This window comes from Gavia stellata, chromosome 17, assembly GCF_030936135.1.
Source record: "Gavia stellata isolate bGavSte3 chromosome 17, bGavSte3.hap2, whole genome shotgun sequence".
NCBI lineage: Eukaryota > Metazoa > Chordata > Aves > Gaviiformes > Gaviidae > Gavia > Gavia stellata.
Window position 1 is genome coordinate 6,838,623 of NC_082610.1, and position 20,026 is coordinate 6,858,648.

Here is a 20,026-nt window from a genome sequence, read left to right on the forward strand (position 1 = left end):
TTATCAGCTCTGCTGTTCTTAAGGGACACTCAGCTGGCAGGGCACCGGCAGCCCTCCGCACCCAGGGTGCCCCCCCAGCACCCCCTGCCCGGCTCCCTTCGGGCTCTTCCCGGCTGCGGCGCTTCCCACCGTCGCCAGTGGGTGACTCTCTTGGCGCTGTGTATTGTACTCCCCGGCCGGCTGGTGGGACAGAGGCTGGAAAGAAACGGATCATTCCCTTCTCTTGAGGTTTATTTGCCTCTAAGGAAAGGAAAATCTAAAAAAAAAAAAAAAGGCTTAAAGGATTAAACCAGTTTCCTTAATAGCACAAAAATTGTTTTCCCTAGAAAGAAACTTTTTAGAATCACGGCTCCAGAATAATAAGCGAAAGAACCGAGGACCATTTCTTACTTGCTTTCAAGGAACGATGTAGCCTGTGGTCATTTATCTTGCTGCGCACATCCCAGACAAAGACCCGAGTGTTCCCCGAGGAAGCAGAACTGTGGCACAAGTAACTTCCCCTGTGCAGCTGCCAGGCTCGCCGCTGGGCTGGCGTGCGGGATGCCCTTGTTTCCATTGGCATTGCTTAGCCCCTCCCAGCTGGACCAGGGGGTAACAAAATGTGAATTAGACTCTTAAAACAAAGTTAGTAAGCCCACAACTTAGCAGACATACAGATGTCTCCACTTATCCTTGCTATTTTTGTAGCAGCTACACAGAAATGCCGTAATACTGTTGTCACTACAAGAACAGAAGAACTTTTTAAAGTAGTACTTTTCTACCTTGGAGAAGAGCTGCAATATTTAGCAAATGCTGCAGAGCTGGAAGAACAGCTTCAAGAGATACAGTTTCTCAGTCATTGACTTAAAAACAGTTTGCATTATTACAGTTTGGGGAGATTTTTTTTTTTTGTGATAGAAAGTTATTTTTCCCCAGGCTGCAAGTTTGGGGAAGCTGAACTTAAGGTGGCTGCTTCTTTTGTTCAGCTCTGGTTTTATTGAGTTATACTGAGACTATATTACAATGTCAGCTGTGATAATTGAACTGGATAAGCTTTCTTCAGATGCGACTGAGAGCAAAAAGGATTCCAAGTCAGATTTTAAGGAAGGCAAATTCAGTGAATCGTGTGCCGATTATCACGGTTTTCAACTTCACTGCTCGCATTCTGCACCAGCTGGTAAGCATGCGTTTATATAAACTATTTCCTCAAATCTGTGCCTATTTACTCATGTAACATGTTGCAAGTAAACTGTAAGACCCAATAAGGAAAACACAAGATTCATTGCTGTCACATGCATGCAATATATGAAGTCATTTTTACTTTAGATGAAGGGTAGAACGTATGTCTGTTTAAAAAAAAAAAAATTCAGTGTCTCCTGAACACTCTAGCACATAGGGTACTGCTGGAAGAAGAGCCCAGGAGATAGTTACCTTTGCAATACCTGGAAGATGATCTTTCCGTAGCAGATGACATAGTTTTTGTGTAAGTTAGAGCAGGCTCAGCAGCTGCTCTGGTATTAGACTTTGTAAGGTGTGTATATAAGCTATGCTCTCTAGTGTTTAGCACTGTGGCTCCTCTTCTGCTTTTCTCTGGTAATTTTTTATGTCATCAGGGCGTATAAAGAGGAAACTGCATATGCTGTAAGAAATTTTTTTTTTTTATGACCACTGCGCCTCATTTATTTTTTTTATTTTGTGGCAGGTGCTACATATAGCTAGACTAAGTCCCCAAAAATGCCAATTAAAAAGCATCATGAAAGTTTCATTTCTGTGAAAATTCGTAATAGTGAAAAATACGGAATGTAGCTGTCTTGATTGCCTAATGTAACCCAGAGGATATATCTGCAGTTAATCAATGGAATCTCAGCTATGCCCTTAAAGCCTTCTAAAGTACTGATGGTCATTCATCTAGGAAATACCTTTTAAGAATGACTACTCTGTTTTCTTGTGAACAACATATGTATCTTGACTCACACAACTCCCAAGGGATAATCTGATTTGATTGTGTTTTCACTTGCTTATGACCCCCGGAACAAAGCACAGACAAGACAAATGGAGAACATCTGAATGTAAGTGATACTTTATCCTGTGACAGGACAACCAACCTGCAGTGGAAGACTGCAACTTTCACATGGCTGAAGTAGGTGAATATGTAAATAAAACTAGGATATTTTTAACTCTGTAACAAACTTTTGGAACATTTTTTACTTATAAATTCAGTTCTTGCACATTAAAATGGTCAAATGGTTGGGATGTCATGCTATATATTCTTTTGCAAGACAAGCGGATAACTTGTGCTTTCCCTAATAGAAATTTTCTAATTTTATTTCCTGTGAAGCCTTCACTAAATTTTGTAAAAGAGAATTTTTCTCAGTAGATGCACTTTTGAAAGTTTGCCTGGTACGTTAGCAGGTTTTTGCAAGGTCAGGAATCAAGTGCCTGTCTGTTCCCCTGGGATCCTGTAACACAACTTCAGAATTACCTCTCCTGTCCCAAAGAAGTGCTACTAAAGAATGTATGCCTGTGCTAGCTGATATACTTTGCTATGTTCCCTAAATATCTAAGTAATCTGTTCTAGCCTACCCAGTCGATCAAGAGTAAAATGAACTTTCAGCATGAGCAGCATATTGTTTGTGGAACTATACCATTCAGAGTTCTGCAGGAAAGAGATATTAAAAAATGAAATCTCCTTGCTGGGATTCTTCCATTTGGAAAAATAATTATTCTTTTTTAAAAATAATTACGTCTTGCAAATATTTGTTGCAAACGCTGTTTACTATTCCTAAAGCAGAAACAGTGCTAGCAAGCATCTTTGACAAATGCATTGTCAGAGTTAGAAGATTTCTTGTTTTGTGTTTTTGCACCATGGGAAGAATCAAAAAAATGCCCATATATTAATATTTTGGGGGTTTACGAATGATGACTTAAAGCAAATGCCATCTCATCTTTGGCCCTCCAAAAGTTTCTATGATATATTTATTTTACCAGTGTTGAAAGTATGCAAGCCCTTTGTAGTTTTCAGTGTTAGGTTGGCTGAAGTCTGAATGGAACAGTGTAAACAAGTTCTATTTGGCTTCCACATCTCATCTCCTAAAATGAACTTCTACTTGCTCAGCCATGGCTATTGACAAAAATAAACAGATTTTGCTTATACTGAAATGATGGACCCTATTTCTTCATGAGTAGACTATTTCCCAACAATGATGTTTCATAGGCAAAATGAAAACTTCATGCTATGGGAAGTAATTGAAATTTTGCTCTTAGAACTTAGGGTTGGGTTGTGTTTTATTCAGATAGCAATAATAGTATGAAAATCTTCAATGAAATCGACATCCTACATCAGGGTGCTGCACTGAGGTTTGCTAGTGTTGGCTCCTCTGCCCCACAGGACTCCACACTCTACAGTTGCAGCCTTGGGAATCTTTACATTTAGGCTCAATGCTTTTTTAGATTTTGTCAATGTTTTTTTTGGAGACCTCTCCTAAAAACACTCAAATCACCAACAAATGGTAGTATAAGGTACGTAAGCTATGAAAACATAAATACTCAGTGTGAACCTACAAAAAAGCAGCAAAGGATAAGAACATGTCCTTTTTCTTCTGTTCAATCTGCTGTCCACATAATCAGATGCATTATGTGAGGTTTATTACTTAAAATTTATTATGCTGTGCTTGTGCTATGGTATTTTGTGTAGAAAGCAGATAATTCAATAGAGAGAGATTATCACTGAAGAAAAACTTTTCTTCTTGTAGTACTGATGTGTTCATTGTAAACATAACACCTAACTGCAAATACAGAAAAGCAAATACTCTGACAAAGTAATATCTTGAAATTCAGTCTGATGTTTTTGGAACGGAAAATGGAGATGCTATTAAAACACCTGATGTCTATTCAGAGTCTCTGGGACAGGAAAATTTTGTACCTGCTTTAACCAAACCCATTGCAATAGGATATAAATATTAAATTACTTTCCTGCATCTCTCTTGTTAAATAAGAAATAATGTTGTTGTAAATGAGCTTAACTTTCTGCATATCGCTCCATTTTCAATTCTGATGCAAGTACCTATCCTGAGGCATATTTATTCTGCAGATATGTCAGAATATATTGCAGAGAGTAATAACAGTAGAATAAGAACAATAGTATTGTTAAATTAACACTCTGTGTATAGAATACAGACTTCTTGCATGCAGAGCATTATTGAAATCTTTAGGAGTTGATCACTTGCAGTGTAATACTGAGACATTGTTTTAAAAGATGAAATTCTGAAATGTGTGACCGAGCTCGGATGAAGAACGTTCCACGAGCAGATAGATGACCAATGTTGTTTTCTGCAGGACTCGGGTTACCTGGACTCTGGGTGAAAGTTTGAACGGAGCAGTGATACTTGTAGACGCAGCAGATAATGTGGGGTTGATGGGTTTTTAGAGATGCCAAACTATCTTTAAGAAAATAAAGCTTATTTTGATTTATATGCTACTTAGCCTGCAAAGAAGAATTTTTAATACAATATAACGTGAATGCCACTGTCACCGCTACAGCGATTTGTCTTCACCAATGAGCAACAGAAGGCTCTTCATGATATAGAAACATAGGACCAGAATTCTGGTGTATTTGCCAGGGTAGAAGTTCCTCCAGGGCCTGGTGTATTTGCAGCTCAGACTTCTCACAGAAAGGAAAGCTAATCTGAATATTCCAGCTGTAAATAGTTGTGCAGATTTAAACCTTATTATCCCTGAGAGATGCTATTCTGCTTCATCTCTTATTAGCCTGGAAATGACTGAAAACACTCAACCTACAATAACGGCCTTTATCTCCTAATCTTTGTTTTACAACTATAAGACAAATCATAGTTAGAAATATTTCTCCACGTAACTTCTCTAATATGTTCCTAGAGATGGTTTTGTCTAAATAACTCTTGGTTAAGAATAAAGAAACCTCTTAAAGATATATTTAAAAAAATGCATGAGTCATAAGTAAGGTCTTGATAGTGTAGCTGGTAGTGGTGGGGTCAGAGTACAGCATTCAAACTCTCCTGAAATGAGGTGTGCACTAAATCACACAGATTTGACTCTGTGACATTTGGTAGAACGGTATGAAGCTAGAGAAACTATTTTTCTTTAGCCTTTTTTGTGGCTCTTTTACTGATGAGGTTTCAGGGGAAGGGATATGAAAGTTATTTTCCAGAGAATAGTTGCTATGTTTTAGGAGTTATTTTTACTGCTGGTCTATTTATGTATTAGAAATCACCCATATGCTCTATGAGTGTATAAAAGGAACAAAATGAAGTATTAAACTCATAGCAATTAAAAGGTGTTAAAAAAATTAAGGACACACTCCTGCAAAATGCTTTGGTCCACATGGCACAAACAACACAGGCTAACAGGGTGCTGGGGGAGAGGGAAATGGGAGTTGTTGGGTAAAGATGATGTAACCAAGTAAATACTTTTCAAGTGTTTAGTATTTTGTGTTCAAGACCATCAACGTAGTGTGTGTACAGAGAGAGGTAACAACTGTATTGTTCTATTTTAGCAGAGCCTGAGGGGTAGAAGACCTTTGGGAGTCAGAAGAGCAGCGGGGGTGGTTTGAGTTTCACTTACATAACATGAAGTCCCTTTCTAGACATCAGAACTGGTGGGGATTAAGAAGAAAGGATGAGCAAAGCTTGTCCTCATTTGCTACCAGAACAAATACGATGAAAAGGACAATAATTTAGCAAATTTCCCTACAGATATCTGCCCCTCTTTTCCTTTCCAAGACGGTTATAAGAGAGGCAGCAGCAGACTGAGGTCTGTGTGCTTGCTGTTATCCCGCTCAACAACCTGTCTAGACATCTTGCTACATCACCTGCTCTGAAAGATTTTTCACAATGCACATGTCCCAGCTTTATGGGAGCGTCGCATCACAGAGGAATAGGATTATGTACTTTGTGATATCAGATGAAACTGGAATGTGAAGTGGTGGAGCATTGTCTTCAAAAAAGAGCATTTTCTATATTGAAATGGAAATATTAAATAGGAATTTTATTGGGGGGAAATCCAAAATGATCTACAGCTTTTACTTGAGTTTTTTTTGATTGCAAAGCCCTGTATGAACAACCCTTAACTGAATATATTTCTATCATTCCTGAAACATCAAAATACTTCTGCTTACTGCAAATCTGCTAAACCGGTGTTTCTTATTTATAAACTTTAGAAGGTAGTTTAATTGCTGAATGACATTTTTTCTTTCTCTTTAAATTTTGAGAAGTGCTTCGATCGTGGTTGCATCACAGCATCCAGGGAAGTGAATAAATAAGTTGTAGCTTTGTGCACAGTTTGCCTTCATTACTCGCACTAGGGTTATATAGTAAAAACAAGAAGGGAGCAGACACAATACACAGGAAAGGATGTCCAAAGGTTACAATCCCGCTGAAGTCCCTATCTTCAATTGAGCTCTGTAGGAAGCTGCAGAGCAATGCAGAATCAGGTCTTGAAACACATATGCTAACCTAATATTTGAAACTATGTGTTTACTTGAAGTGAACAAATCTAACAAAGTAATCTTTGCACAAAGGTTAGGTGCTATTTTTCTCTTCCATTTTCTCTTATAAAACAAAAGGTCAAGAAATGCATTTTTCCATAATCTCAAGAAGCAATTGACAGACTTCTGTCAGGAAGATCAATACTCAGAAATAATCCTTCTACTTGTTATGCCATGTCAAGCCACCATTTAGTTGAAAGGCACCAAGAAATAGAATTAATTCAGCAGTAGAGCAGAAATGTAAGTTACTAGCAGTCTCCTAACCTCAGTGCAGCAGAATGTATTTTGTTATTTCTGATGGATAACACTATTAATTTTAACTTTACCTTGGAGGCAGATTTTGCTATATCCAAATCACTGTAAGTGAAATGCTACCCATTTTGAAAATGAAGTGGGCATCTTGTGTAGTGATTGCAGGTGAAGGAAAGCTTATTTGTTCATTTGTGTGTGGAGGCTGGGACTCAAAGTTACATAGTATGTTTTCAGTTGAGCTGAGACTTTAGTACTAGCGAGAGTCAGTCTTTTTGCTATTCAGCCTGAAGATGTACTATTACAAGCTACAACTGGAAGATCTTTCTCTCTTTGGCACTACTCTCTGTACCAAAATTTCATTAATAATATGCAAAAAAAGCCTGTAGCTAATGAATAATTCAGAGATGGCAGGGAGGATTAATGTACTGAGGCGTTCACCTCTGCCCCCAGGGGTCATGACTTCTATCCTCACATGGCTACAATAAATGGAAACTAAGCTGGATATAGAAATTTAATTTTTCCCAGAGGCATGCTTTCTCTTTTCTGCTCTTCCTTCTTCTAATGAGCTATTTACTTTCAATTCAAGAGTGGGGTATGTCAGCTAACTCTGAGTAAAGATGCTCTAATGATTTATAATCGTGGATTTCATTTCCCAAATTCCCTCAGTAGCAACAGATAAAGTACATCTACACAAAAAATATGCTGACTTCACTGATATTACTAAAACTTTCCCTGATTGGAAAGGTGAAGTCAATGCTTACCAAACAGATCAGTGCCGACTTGGTAACAAAGGTCAAAAAATGGGAGCGAGAGTCAAGTCTGAACAGCCTTCCTACAGCACAATATATCTTACACCTGCAACGTGTGAAAGCAGCAATGAAACGCTTGTATTTTAGTTGTTAGAGGAAGTGAGTCTGTGTGCTTAAGTCTTTCCTCCTTGAATAATGAGGATAAATCGACAGGCAGGTCTCCAGTATAGTATAGGATGCAAGATGACTCGGCACGGATGGGGACATCACTGAGGTATTTAAGGTTTCTTAAAAATTTAAGTATGGGGATATGTCTCTATATGCTATTATAACAACATGTTTTAAAAGAACAAGTCTGAAGGTCGTGAGTGTTACAAGTAGAGCGGACTGATGGCCATGTACAGATAACTTTGGGAAGTAAAGGATGCTCTTCTGGTGATGCAGGATACATTTGTATTCCCTGTTTGAACACAGACTTTACTCTAAGATCTGATGGCTATGTCTAGACAATATGCAATGAAGAAACACATAATGTCATTTAGTACGTGGTCTATAAGCTATTGCTTACAATCGGTTTCTTTTTTTGTATTAATTAAAACAACCCACATTTGAGTTTCTGTTATACCATCATAAATGTATAGAAACTCTAGCAGATTTTCTAGACCTTTGTGATATAAACATCAGTATTGTAATATGACCGAAGTTAATCTGATTTTAAAGAAACAAAAAAACTTCCTGAAAACACAAATTTAGCAATATTTGGAAGGGACATCTATGGGAGAGAGAGAATTATACACAGAGTTATCTGTGCAGGCAGCTGAATGTTATAAATAGAAAGATTTTTGAGTGGTGCTGGAAGAGACAAGTGTGTTTTTCCAAAAGCACATGGTGAGAAAGAATTTGGCTGCCTATTAGTCTCAATCCTAAAATGTGCTGGTTTGCTGGTAAAATAATAAATTGAGATGGTATCTTTAGGAATTATATATTTGTGTATGCAAAGTTTTAGTAATTATTTAGATCTTTATCATATTTATGCTCCCGCCTTTAGGGGGGCATGGTGAAGTCGCTTAGATCCAAACACATCAATCTCTTGAGTCAGTGCAATTATGCCAAACCTCTTTGGCTGTATGCATTTTGTAAAGAGAATAAGCCTCAGGTTTCTGCTTTAATGCTTTGATTGAACATTTAAGGTGACTATTTCTAAAACACATATGTTCTTTTCTGTGTCAAAATGAAATAGATAGCACTTCAAAACAGCATCCTAAATTACATCATGTATCATAAATTTTTTAAGTAAGCAATAGCCTTCCTTATTTTGCTGCTCTACTTCTGATTTGCTCCATAATGCAGTGTGCTTTATGAAAATTCATATTGTAGTCAGCTACTAATATTATTTCAGAATGTTACTAGCAGGAAAGTTAGGAAAATATGTTTAGCAAGTTTGGTTCAAAGGAACAGAATCATGTATGTTGAAGACGAACTACATCAGTCTTACTTGAGTCCTAAGGTGCAAGCTAATTTCTACGGTGCCTTTTTCTTGCATATTTTGAAATAGGGAATTTTCTTGTACTTCCTTTTAGAAAGAAAATTCTCTTACTTACATTTATCAGCAAGGTTTTGTTCTGCCTTGAATACTCTTTTCCTTAATTTCTTTGTTTTCCACCATTCTTTTCCTTGTAGGGTAAAGAATAACAGATCAATTCATTGTTAGTCATTATAGATAAGAAGTTTGCTGGCAGTTACCATACTGTGCATGGCACTGGGACTGTGAATAAGGGATTAAAAACTGATTTCTGCTTTGCCTACCTAGGCACCGAGAAAGGACTAAATACCAGAATTTCATAAAGTCACTAAAATAACTTGAGTGAGTCCATACTGCAAGCTTTTTCTCATCTCATCTTGGTACATCTTTGCCTTTTATATGCCAAACGTTTTGATTTTGACACTCCAAAGCTGCTTCCACATCTTTTTCCATTTGAAAGTTTTCAATTCTGCAAGAAAACATTATAAAATATTCAAAGAAAACACTCTTGTAGGGGTATTTGTTTACCCAATCTCTCCTTCACCCCAACAACATTCTGCTGAACCTGAACGAGGAAGCTAACGAATTATTTAAGTGAACCACCGTGAAAATCTCATGTTGCTATGGCATAGATTTATGCTCTAGGTTCCTGCTGTCTGATTCTACTTTGCCAAAGGATGAGACATATAAGGTCTGCACAGTTTCTCTTCCAGGATCCTCAGTAAGACAATCTCCGTTAATGCGGCTTTAAAGAGACGAAAATTAATGAATAGAGGATCTTGCCCTGTAGACCTTGCCAAGCCAAAACGGCGTTTTTTACTCAATGGCACTTTGACAGACTAAAAACTGGATTATGGCCAGTCTTTTAGAATGGCAATTTCTGATGTACATCAATCAAGAGTATAATTATATTCATCTGTAGGTTTCCTAAAATTACTGTCTTGAAAAATGCATGGACTCTGGAAGTTGTCTCTGAGAAAACAAAGGGCTATGGAAAGAGAAGCCTACTTTTGCTACGACGCTTGAGTTGGCTGCTCATTGTGGCCCTGTGGAATGCCTGGTATGAGGTGCCGATCGCTGCTGCTCACTTCTATTGACTAAACTTAATGTTATTTTAGAAATAAAACAGTAGTAAAAATAGCAAGTGTATTCTGAGTAGCACTGATATATTTTCTTTCTGTCAAAAAAAGACAAAAGATTGAGTCATTCAGGATTAAGGAACTCTCTGTCTCTGTATATTTATGTGCCCTTCTTATTTTTGTTTATAAAAACCCAAGGAGAAGATAAATCTTCAGAATTCAAGGAAGATCACAACTAAGTTCAGTGAAGTTTATTCCAAATGTTGACATCTTATTCTTCTTGAAAGTGATTTGGCCTTGTTCTCTGACTAATTTAACTAAATGAGATAACAAATGTGGGGGTTTTAGATGTTTTTCCTTCATTTCTGGAAGAACACAGTTTTGTACACACTTTTCACACAGGATATACTACTGGCTTGTTCACTTACCTTGGGAGGAAAATAGTGAGGGCCATTCAAAGAAGTACAAATAGGTGTCCCATTTATAGACATGATGCATTTTTGGCATGGTCTAGTCTTTCTTCTAATAGTATCTGTTATAGTAGAATTAAATGCAATAACCGTACTTTTATTTTTAGAAAACCTCATTTGCTAATGTTATAATTTTGATCTCCACATGCTTTCCTTCTGATCTTCTTTGCTTTGCTGGGAAAAGCAAAGCACAGAAGATTTGGCAACTCTGGGAGGGAACCATTATGCTTTTCTGTCCTTCATAGGACTTACAGGAATTCCCATACTGACATAGGTCAAAATCTACCTTGTTTGGTATTGTGTTTCTGGCAGCAATCGGTATCTGCTATTTCAGAGGAAAGGAGAACAGGAAAGCATCTTGTTGGCTATGTTTCCAGTACCTCCTCAAGGTTATCCTACTACTTGATCTGACTAAGGAGCACTGAAGTCCTGCAGGAGATGTGGCACTTAACTTGAGAAAAATCGATCTTCAGTTTCATAAATGCGGAGTTTAGTCACTTTAGACATAAGTTCCCAAATCACTGCTTTTATCTTGTTCAAAACTGGGGTAAAGTGTGCTTAAATGAGTCTGCAAAAAACCAACCCTCTAGAACTGATCATCTCATGATTTTCACTGAAAACCCTCATAACTAACATTAGGAATTCGACTCGTAATCTTGTATTCATGTTTTGGCACCAATGTTGATTCCTTTCTTTCTATGTAGCTCATATTTTTCAGAGTTTCTCTCCCTTTTGATTTACTCAATATACAGCATGTGGAACAGTCTTCCTCTCTGCTCAAGTTCCTAACTTTTTTCCTGACCTTTGCACAAAAGTAACTTTTCTCATCTGTCCATCAACATTTTTGATTTGGTTTCATCTCACTTGTGACTTTTCACTCCACGTTGCATGTCTATTTTTTATTTTTAGCATCTGTTTTCTCACTCATTCCTTTACACCTCTCGCTTTCGGAGTGACAACTTATTCCAAGTATACCACACACTTTAAACACCCATCTTCAGTTCCTTTCTTGAAACCAATTGTTTAACTTTCAGGTACTTTCAGTACCTTAACTTTTAATACTCTTTTAATACTTTGGCTTATCTCTCATTAATAAGAGACTTCATGACTTTCTCTGCTGGTGTCAATGGCATGATCCTACTGATGTTAATTATTTCCATTTCTTTCACGCTTTCCTTTTCTGTCTTAATCTTCTTTCAAAAAAAAAGAGACTTAAAATTTTGTAGACTTTTAAAAAAAGGAGACAGTATTTTGATATATACTTTCTGTGAAGAAGAGAACTAAAGTAAGGAGGGGAGATGGAAGTTGATACTTCTAGGCACTTTTTTGTGACTGCAGCTGACAAAACTACACAAGATCTGATATGATCTACACAATCTACGTAAATTTGAATGTCTCCAGTAATAAGGAATTTTCTCTGTTATTATTTAGGCAATTTTTTGAAAAATGAGATTTGAAGAATTTGAGGACCCTCAATTAAAAAGAATGAAACATTAAAGCTCCTTTTCATTTTGCACAGCTATGGGTCCACTTAGCATTTCTGGAAAAATAGGTCCTAACTGATGTGCCCATCCATGACCGTGATGAGCCATAAACTCTATAGAGCTGCTTGTGGGTTTTTAAAAGAATAAACAGTGAATGTATTTTTCAATTTTTCCCTAATTATATTACTAATTTGGCATGCCTTATAAAGCTTACGGGATGTACTTCAGCAAGAATAAAATATAAAACATTCTACTTGTAGTCAGGAAAGATATTTTTTAAGGTATCAGTAACCCCTTTTCATAAAATAGCAAAACTGTACATGGAATCAGGATATGCTGTTAAGTCCAAAGAGAAGGCTAGTATTGGAGTTTGAGTGCCATTTTGATTTCTAAGTGATAAGTATGTTATCCTTTATCTTTCCAACTTTAAAAGCAGGTACAGTAAGTGCAAGGTTTTGTGCTGCTGTAAAGCTGAGAACAGCCATTCATTCACAGAATTACACCTGTTTGCTTCAGCTGGGGGATTTGCCTCAAACTTGTAATGCAGGCATATATAACATTTAATCCTGTAGAATTTTGCCACAGGGAAGTTCAGCTGTGAGCATAACAATTGTCTTGTCTGAACCATATAGTGAAACTCTTGTGAGAAGTCATTTGGAGGAAGTGAGGACGCGTACAAAGACAATTCCACTGTTTCTCCTTCATCAGAGAAAGCTTTTGGTACAATGAAGTGATCATTTACTCACATTGCTATACTTTGAGCGTTAATCTTTATGTTAAAAAAAAAAATCATAAAGCAACTTTAGCTATTGTGAAGGAACAGTTCAAGTGAGTTTCAAAGAAAGATTTTTACTTTGTGGGTTTTTTATAGAAATGCAAATTGATTTGTTGGAGTAATGCTTGCAGACAGCTCTGCAGAAATGAATTTGTAACTAACGGCTTAGCGTGAAAATATGCTTTAGCTCTTTCTCCTGAAGAGATGAGGGAGAGAACGAAGGAATCTCTTGGATGTGCCAAGCTCGTGGCAGTGTGCTTTTTGAAGCAATTTTATGTGGTGATTTGAGGTCTTGTTAAAACCTGGAACAGCTCACAGTGCATATATACATAGGCACATATATTTGAGAACAGATTGGGAAGGCAACCACTTGGCACTGTCAGCGCTCCTTTGTTCGCTGCCGTGCGTGCCATGTGCGAGTGAAACAAAGGTGTGGGTGCGATCCAGGCTTTGGATTTGTAACAGCAAGTAAGACATAATCATATGCACGAATGTTCCCTCTCAGCTTTTGAGAAGATATTTAAAAATAAGGGATATAAAAACCAGATGAATGGTACAAATATGGAGCTACCACACGTTCCAAGTTGGCTTGTTAGCTTTGTTCAAACTGTCCTCCAAAAATAGTTCTGATGATAATGCCACAAGTTTAATGATGCCATGAGACTATTTCTCTCTGCAGCCACCCAGGGCAGCAGGGCAAAAGTTTTCTCTTATTCATCTTTTCTTCTAAAGTAAGAGAAAAAGCCCTAAATATGCTGTTCAAACATGTGAAAGAACACACCATCATCTTAGTTAATTAGCAAAGGTTATGCAGGCTTTTTCTGCAACACCAGCTCTTATTAGTAAAGCATTGGGATTTTTTTATACCAAGTTAGAGCAGTTACTTGCTGTCAGACTGTGTGAGCAGAGCAGTGACCAGAAGTTTCCTTTCATTACAGGTACAATTAGTATTAGGAAACATGACACCAATAATACTTAAAAACTTGAAATAGCTGTCATGAACCTGATACGAGGCTGCAAAGTTTTTAAGGACTTTACACCCAACAGTATATTTTCCATACAAAGCAACTACCAACGAGGCAACTCCTTTCCTCTATTCTCTACCGAAGCTCCCAGTATCAAAACCAGCTCTAAATGTGCTTTTGTTCCTCACGCTGAAGATGATAATCATATGTGAACAAAAGCTATGCAGAGCTCTCTTAAAAAATCCAAACAGGTTTTGGAAGAACTGTTTATAAGAAATTAAGGGTTTGAGCATTTAGAGTCAAGCTGATAATTTTGTTCCCAAAAGCGGAATCCTACTATTGTCTCATATTTTCCTCTTGCCATTGCAGTATGAATTACATCTTGACACATTTTATAACTTTAAAAAAATTCTCCAAAGGACCAAGTCTCCAAGCAGGAGTACAAATAACTCCTATTGATATTTGCATGTCATGGGAGAAGACTTGGCTCCTGAAATTGCTGCTGTGTGAGTAGTCATCTTGGGCAGCACATTGCTAACACCACAGCATAGTACCCAGCGCTGTCTAAAGCTCTTGCACTTCTCTTTGGCACTATGTCGTGTATCTAAATTGCCCTATGAAAGGGATACTGAGCAGCCTGACTGCACAAAGTTCTTTGTTTTCCCTCTCTGCACTGGCACGCACCAGCACTGGCTCTGAGGATGCTTGTTTAAGAACTCTGGGCCTCGGTCCGCGTTCCTCAGTGTCAGCCTCGGGTAGCTGCAGCACAACACGGGCATATAACGGGCATAAACAGCAGTTTCCTGGTATCACAGTGTCAGGATCCTGAACGTACAGGATCTGTGTGGTAATGCTGCAGTATATGTCAGCAAATCTTTGAAAAAAACTAGAAATTCAATAATACAGCAAAAGAAAGGTCTTTCTGCTCCACAGAATTCACTCAGATGGCATTTGCTGCAGAAACTGGACACTGCATACAGATAACAAAATTAGTGGCTAAGATGTGACATGATATTCCTTCATCTTTACTGCTTCTGGACTGGTTAATACATTTCTATAGCTTGGGCGCAAGTTAGTACTGAGAAGGAAATTCATTAGGCTTGACTGTTGATGTAAGAGTGTCAACTAATTAAATATTAAAAGATAATTTTTTTATCATTCATTCATGAAAGCTATTTTTCATAATATCTGGTTTGACACGTGGCATAGTTATTTATATGATGTATGTTAAAAACTACTACATTAAAAGGTTATGCCCTTCTATGACTAACTTTGCTTTTGAAGAACACTGGAGAACCAGGTGTAATATGTAAAAGCTGACCACTTGGTCTGGAGTTAGCTTAGCTAAAAAATAGGTGAAAGTTGGACGATTTATTACTTCTGCAACCATACTCTGAAATGACTAGTGCTTTGTGGGAGCACAGCTTTCCTTTTACATAGTGCACTGAAACAAGGCTGCTGTGATAGTACTGTTATTTCTGTATTCTCACATTACTTAGAAACCTTTAGTAGATGGGACCGCAGCTTTTTTCGTGGCGATTAAATGTGACACAGCCTTCAAATAGGAGAGCTTCCACAGAAACTGGGAGGCTCTGTGCCAACTTAAGCGAGGAAACAACTGGACCTTAAGTTTTGACTTCCTTGTTTACTTTTCAACCTTTCCCATTTGGCCTCTTTCATGCCGTTTCTGGGCTACTGATAAGCTCTAGGTTTGTTACTATTTTCACACATATAACAGGAAGAACATGATTGTGGAGGCGTTGCGTTCAGTTTGCAATCCTCTGTCAACGTTTGAAATGCTGAAATTCCTTTTACGTTGATGTCTTCAAGGTTTGCTCCTTGTACCAGTGGGCACTGATGTTGGTTTCTCACTGCATGCCCTTTGGCATGATTTTTCTTCCTAAAATCAGACAGGCAGAGTAGTTGGTAGTGTTTGGGATGGCGTGCAAAACCGGGATTGTTTGCACGATTTCTACTAATCAAATTATTAGAAATGACTGGTATCGAGACAAGGGTTTCCAGTATTTTCTTAACATGGAAATAGGGGTCTTACAGTTGCACTATAGATGAAGTTATAGAGGAGGTCTCTGTAATTTTTAAAAATAAGACTCAGATTAAAAGTTAGCTTTTTTCCTTTTTTTTTTTCTTTCTTTCTTTTCTTTTTTCTTATTAAACTGTGGCAAATTTGCTCAGGCCCAATGCAGAATTTTCCCCTTGGCTGAATTTGGTAGTTCAATGTGGACTTTTTAGGACAAGAGCCAGAGAGTCATGAGAAAGCTCAAGTCCAGTGATGGTGAGGAAGCACAACTTCAACGCTGAAAACGTGAACCCACAGTCTCCATAAAGAAATGAGCCTGTGATGTGTATGTCACTGATAGACTTTGGAATCAATAATTAAAAATAAATCAGTATTGTGTCACTTAGCTAATGAAATATATTTCCATAAATTCTTTTTTGTTTTTTTTCAGTTGCTGGAAGTCCTCTTTGATTTACTTTACCAGAAATGATTGTGCTAATACGGTGGTTCTGAGACATTCAGCCTCTGTTCTTATCATGCAATCGTTCTGCAGAATATAAAAATGATCAACGTAGGCACAGCTTCATGGCTAATTTCTTTTTATCTTGTGTATTCCTCTATCAAGAACCTTTCTGACTCCCTTTCTAGTTAATTAAGATGGTGGAAGATTTGTCCCTTGCGATATGACAATAGAGATCAAGAAGTACTGGGTAAAATGTGCTTTGCCTGGTTTTATTCCTTTGTTTGCAGTACCATTGATTCACTTCTTTATATGAAAAGAGTGTTGTTACAAGAAACAAAAGCTCAGCCTTTGCTTCCTTGAAATCTTGGAACAGTGACTTTCATACTCAGCTTATCTGTAGTACAAACACGGCATTTTCCAGCAGGCCAAGTTTGGACTAGCTAGCTATGCAATGTCCAAGCCAAGCAGAGTCTAAGAGGGAGAAATGAAACTGGTATCCTTGCTGAGAGAGAGAGTATAGATTTTTATATTAAGTGGCCTATTAGTGGTCCATGCTGCTCAGTGGCTTCTTTGGAGTCCTTTGGTTTTCTTACATTTTTTGCATGATAAAGGGCTACTTCTAGTTTGGGGTGGGGTTTTTTTTCCTTGTTTTTTTTTTTTTTTTTTTCTGCGTTAAACTTAGCCTAGAGCTGCCTCCAACAAATAGATGCAGTAACTTAAAGCACTTTTTTATGTTTTCTCCTAGTAATATTAATATATTTTCCTGTTTTCTCCTGCTAATGTGTGTTCAACACACCCTTTTTAACATGAAGAATGAAAAGAAACGCATCTTTCCAAGAGTACATTTATTTTCCAGCAAAAAATCTTTTCACATCAATTCTAAATTTCTGCTGCAGTTGCATATAATCTTTGTATAGCTTTGTCAATAAGAGACAAGTTCTCTAAACATATACAAATGTGGTTTGTTTGCTACTTTGTGTTGAACTTACTTATTTAATCTGCTTGACCTGCAACAATTATCCATTAGACTGACTTTAATTTTCAGCCTAGATTATAGTGGCTTGAAACGTATAACTGATTCAAAATATAACTGACCTGCTGTTTTGGGAAGTAAGGCAAAAAGGTAGACCCACCTTTTCCAATGTGCCTTTTCTCTGTCCCACATTGCTTTTCTGTGTTCTTCCTCCACAATCAGAGCTGGTGTTCTGAAGCCAGAGAAAAATGATAAGGCTTCTTTACAGCTTTCAGGAATAGAGTTTTTATAAGATCATACCATGAATGTGTTAGGTCATGACTTGAGAATGTGTAGGCGCTCATGGGGGAAAGGCATCTCCTGGAACAGTGCTAAAGAACCAACCTAGGAGTACGCCGGTGGCATGGTACCATTGAAATTCACGGTTAGTAATCACTGACCCATGATAATTTCTGAATCTGCAAAGGATTTGCTTGGGATCACCTTGTCAGCCATTCAGCATGTCAGAGACTGTTCTAATAACTTACTGTGTTCCACATTGCTAATGACATCATAGCAAAGACCATCACGTGCTTGTGCCCACAACTGTTTAATTTGCTGGTAGGAACGTGGCCTGAGAACCTCGGCATGTTGAAGCTACGGAGAAAGTATGGTCATTCAACCAAAATGCCATTGACGAGTATTCTGCCTTGTTGAGCTCCTAGTCTAGAAAGGATGGAGAAAGCAATTAAAGCAACTGGGTTTTGCACTCTAACCGGTCGCTAATGGGACTTTGCATGTTTTGTATCATGTGCTGAACACCCATTTTGTACCACCTAATAGTTTGGAGGAGGGGGAGGTATTTTTTTATGGTAATAGCTTCTTTTCATATGATACATATACTGTTTATCTACAGCATTGATGAACAAACAACAAGACCTTGGAGAAACAGATCTTGAAACCATACTGTTCATGGAGAAAGAGATCTTGAAACCGTACTGTTCATGCCAGACCTGTTCTCCCAGAAATTGCCAGATGGGATTTCTTCCCGGAGGATTAACTGCTCCTTCCTCTTCCCTGTCCTCTTCTCTTAAACCAAGTACTTAAACAGTCCAGGAAGTTTGACTGCTATGCCCCATTTTTTACTGAGTAATGTTATGTTTGTTTTACACTAAAGTCTTGCTCAGGGATGATTCCATAGCATCTGGATAAGGTTAGCCTTTTCACTTCCAGAATTTTGAATCTAATGTTTGTGTTAATACATTCCTGCTTCACAATGGGACAGATACCAGAGGCATTGAGTTGGAACTCTTGCTCAAATCGTCTTTTTCAGATTAAAGTGGATTTGCTTGTTTTCTCACTATTGTCCCAGTCTTTGTTTAAAATGATCTGGGAGTTCCCACTCCATAAACTGAAGGACTTGCTTGTTTAACCTGAAGGTAGAATCTGTTGAAGGGTAAAAATGTAAACGCACTAGTTCAATGGGAATTGAATATTTAAATGTTTTGATTATTCCACTTGTGCTCATTTTAGGAACCTGAATAACTTAAGTTAATCTCACTCTTGTGACTAAAGATGTAGCTGCACTATTAAGTGTTTCAGGGAAAAGCACAGGGCAGGTGTGTGCTGTGCTACCTGCTTTGGTAGCGGCTTCTCTGCACGTTCTTCCTCTGCGCTACCCACTGCACCATAGCCGCAAAAGTAATCACCTTCTCTGTGATCTGAATGTGGACGTGAGCAGTTACCACTGCACTGCATTACACTGTTTTCTCAATGTTTTTCATGGTGATCTTTTTCTTAACACCAAAAAGTTTTAAAAAACCCATCCCTGGTTTTTGTCTCTATCTTTTGATTTGAGCAGTAAATTGGAATCACTTCTCTGTGAAAACGTGAAGATTAATGTTTTGGAGAAAGGTTTATTTTTATCATTTAAATGCGCTGCAGAAGGATTTTTCTTGTTTCTTTTGTTTGGTTTATGTTTGATTTTGAAACTATGTAATTATTTTATAGTATAAATATTAGCCAAAGTGGTCTCGGGTATCTGCTGCATAGAAATTATTTGCTTCTACAGTCCTAGCCTTGGCTTATATCCTTCTTTAAAACTCAACTTTTGGCTTAATTTAAAATGATCACACACTACTTCCATGCAAGTTTGAGTCTTCTGGTAAAATTACTTACAAAGATGAAAGCACAAAAATCTATGACGTTGCATACATCCACTTGAAGTGGGTCCCCCGTTGGTAAATCCCCAAATCCCTCCCCCTCAAAAAAATTGTCTGAATAGGTTTCATAAGCCTTAAACTTTTCTGAATCACTCCTTTTTAAAGATATTGATACACTTCAATGGCCATAGTTAGTCAACAAATTAAAAGGGCTATTATAAGTTAATGTGTTCATTATATTGCGGTAATTTTTTCATTAGTTCTGTCCATCTTCACCCATCTTTGGTGTTGGTATATTTTGAGCACACACCACAAGGAATCTTGGACAAAATTTATGCACTTACTTTATCAAGCAGACTAGCTATATAAACTCATACTTTTTCATAGCTTCATAGCTGTATTATATATATGTTGTTTGATTGAGTTGATATAAATTAATCCTGACAAAACAATAAGTTGCAACGTACTCTGGCCTTACAAAGCAAATCAGATGAGTAAATCCTCTAAGACAATTTCCTTAGCGTTTGGATATAGGAAGAAATGTCTGAAATTGTGTTAAAGAATTCAGCACAGATGGGAATTGTTATTATAGAAATTTTAACTGCTTGGACATAGAATAGGAAATAAATACTGCTAA

At 37.5% G+C, this 20,026-nt stretch overlaps 1 protein-coding gene across 1 annotated transcript in view; it reads left to right on the forward strand.

Annotated features, from left to right (window-relative positions):
- The first annotated feature begins 1,002 nt into the window (after positions 1–1,002).
- The window catches only part of ANO3 (anoctamin 3), a 197,274-nt gene continuing 178,250 nt past the window's right edge, over positions 1,003–20,026 (forward strand). Inside the window, exon 1 of the mRNA XM_059825930.1 lies at positions 1,003–1,156. Coding sequence (XP_059681913.1) covers positions 1,003–1,156 — 154 coding nt within the window. The remainder of the gene's footprint in view (positions 1,157–20,026) is intronic.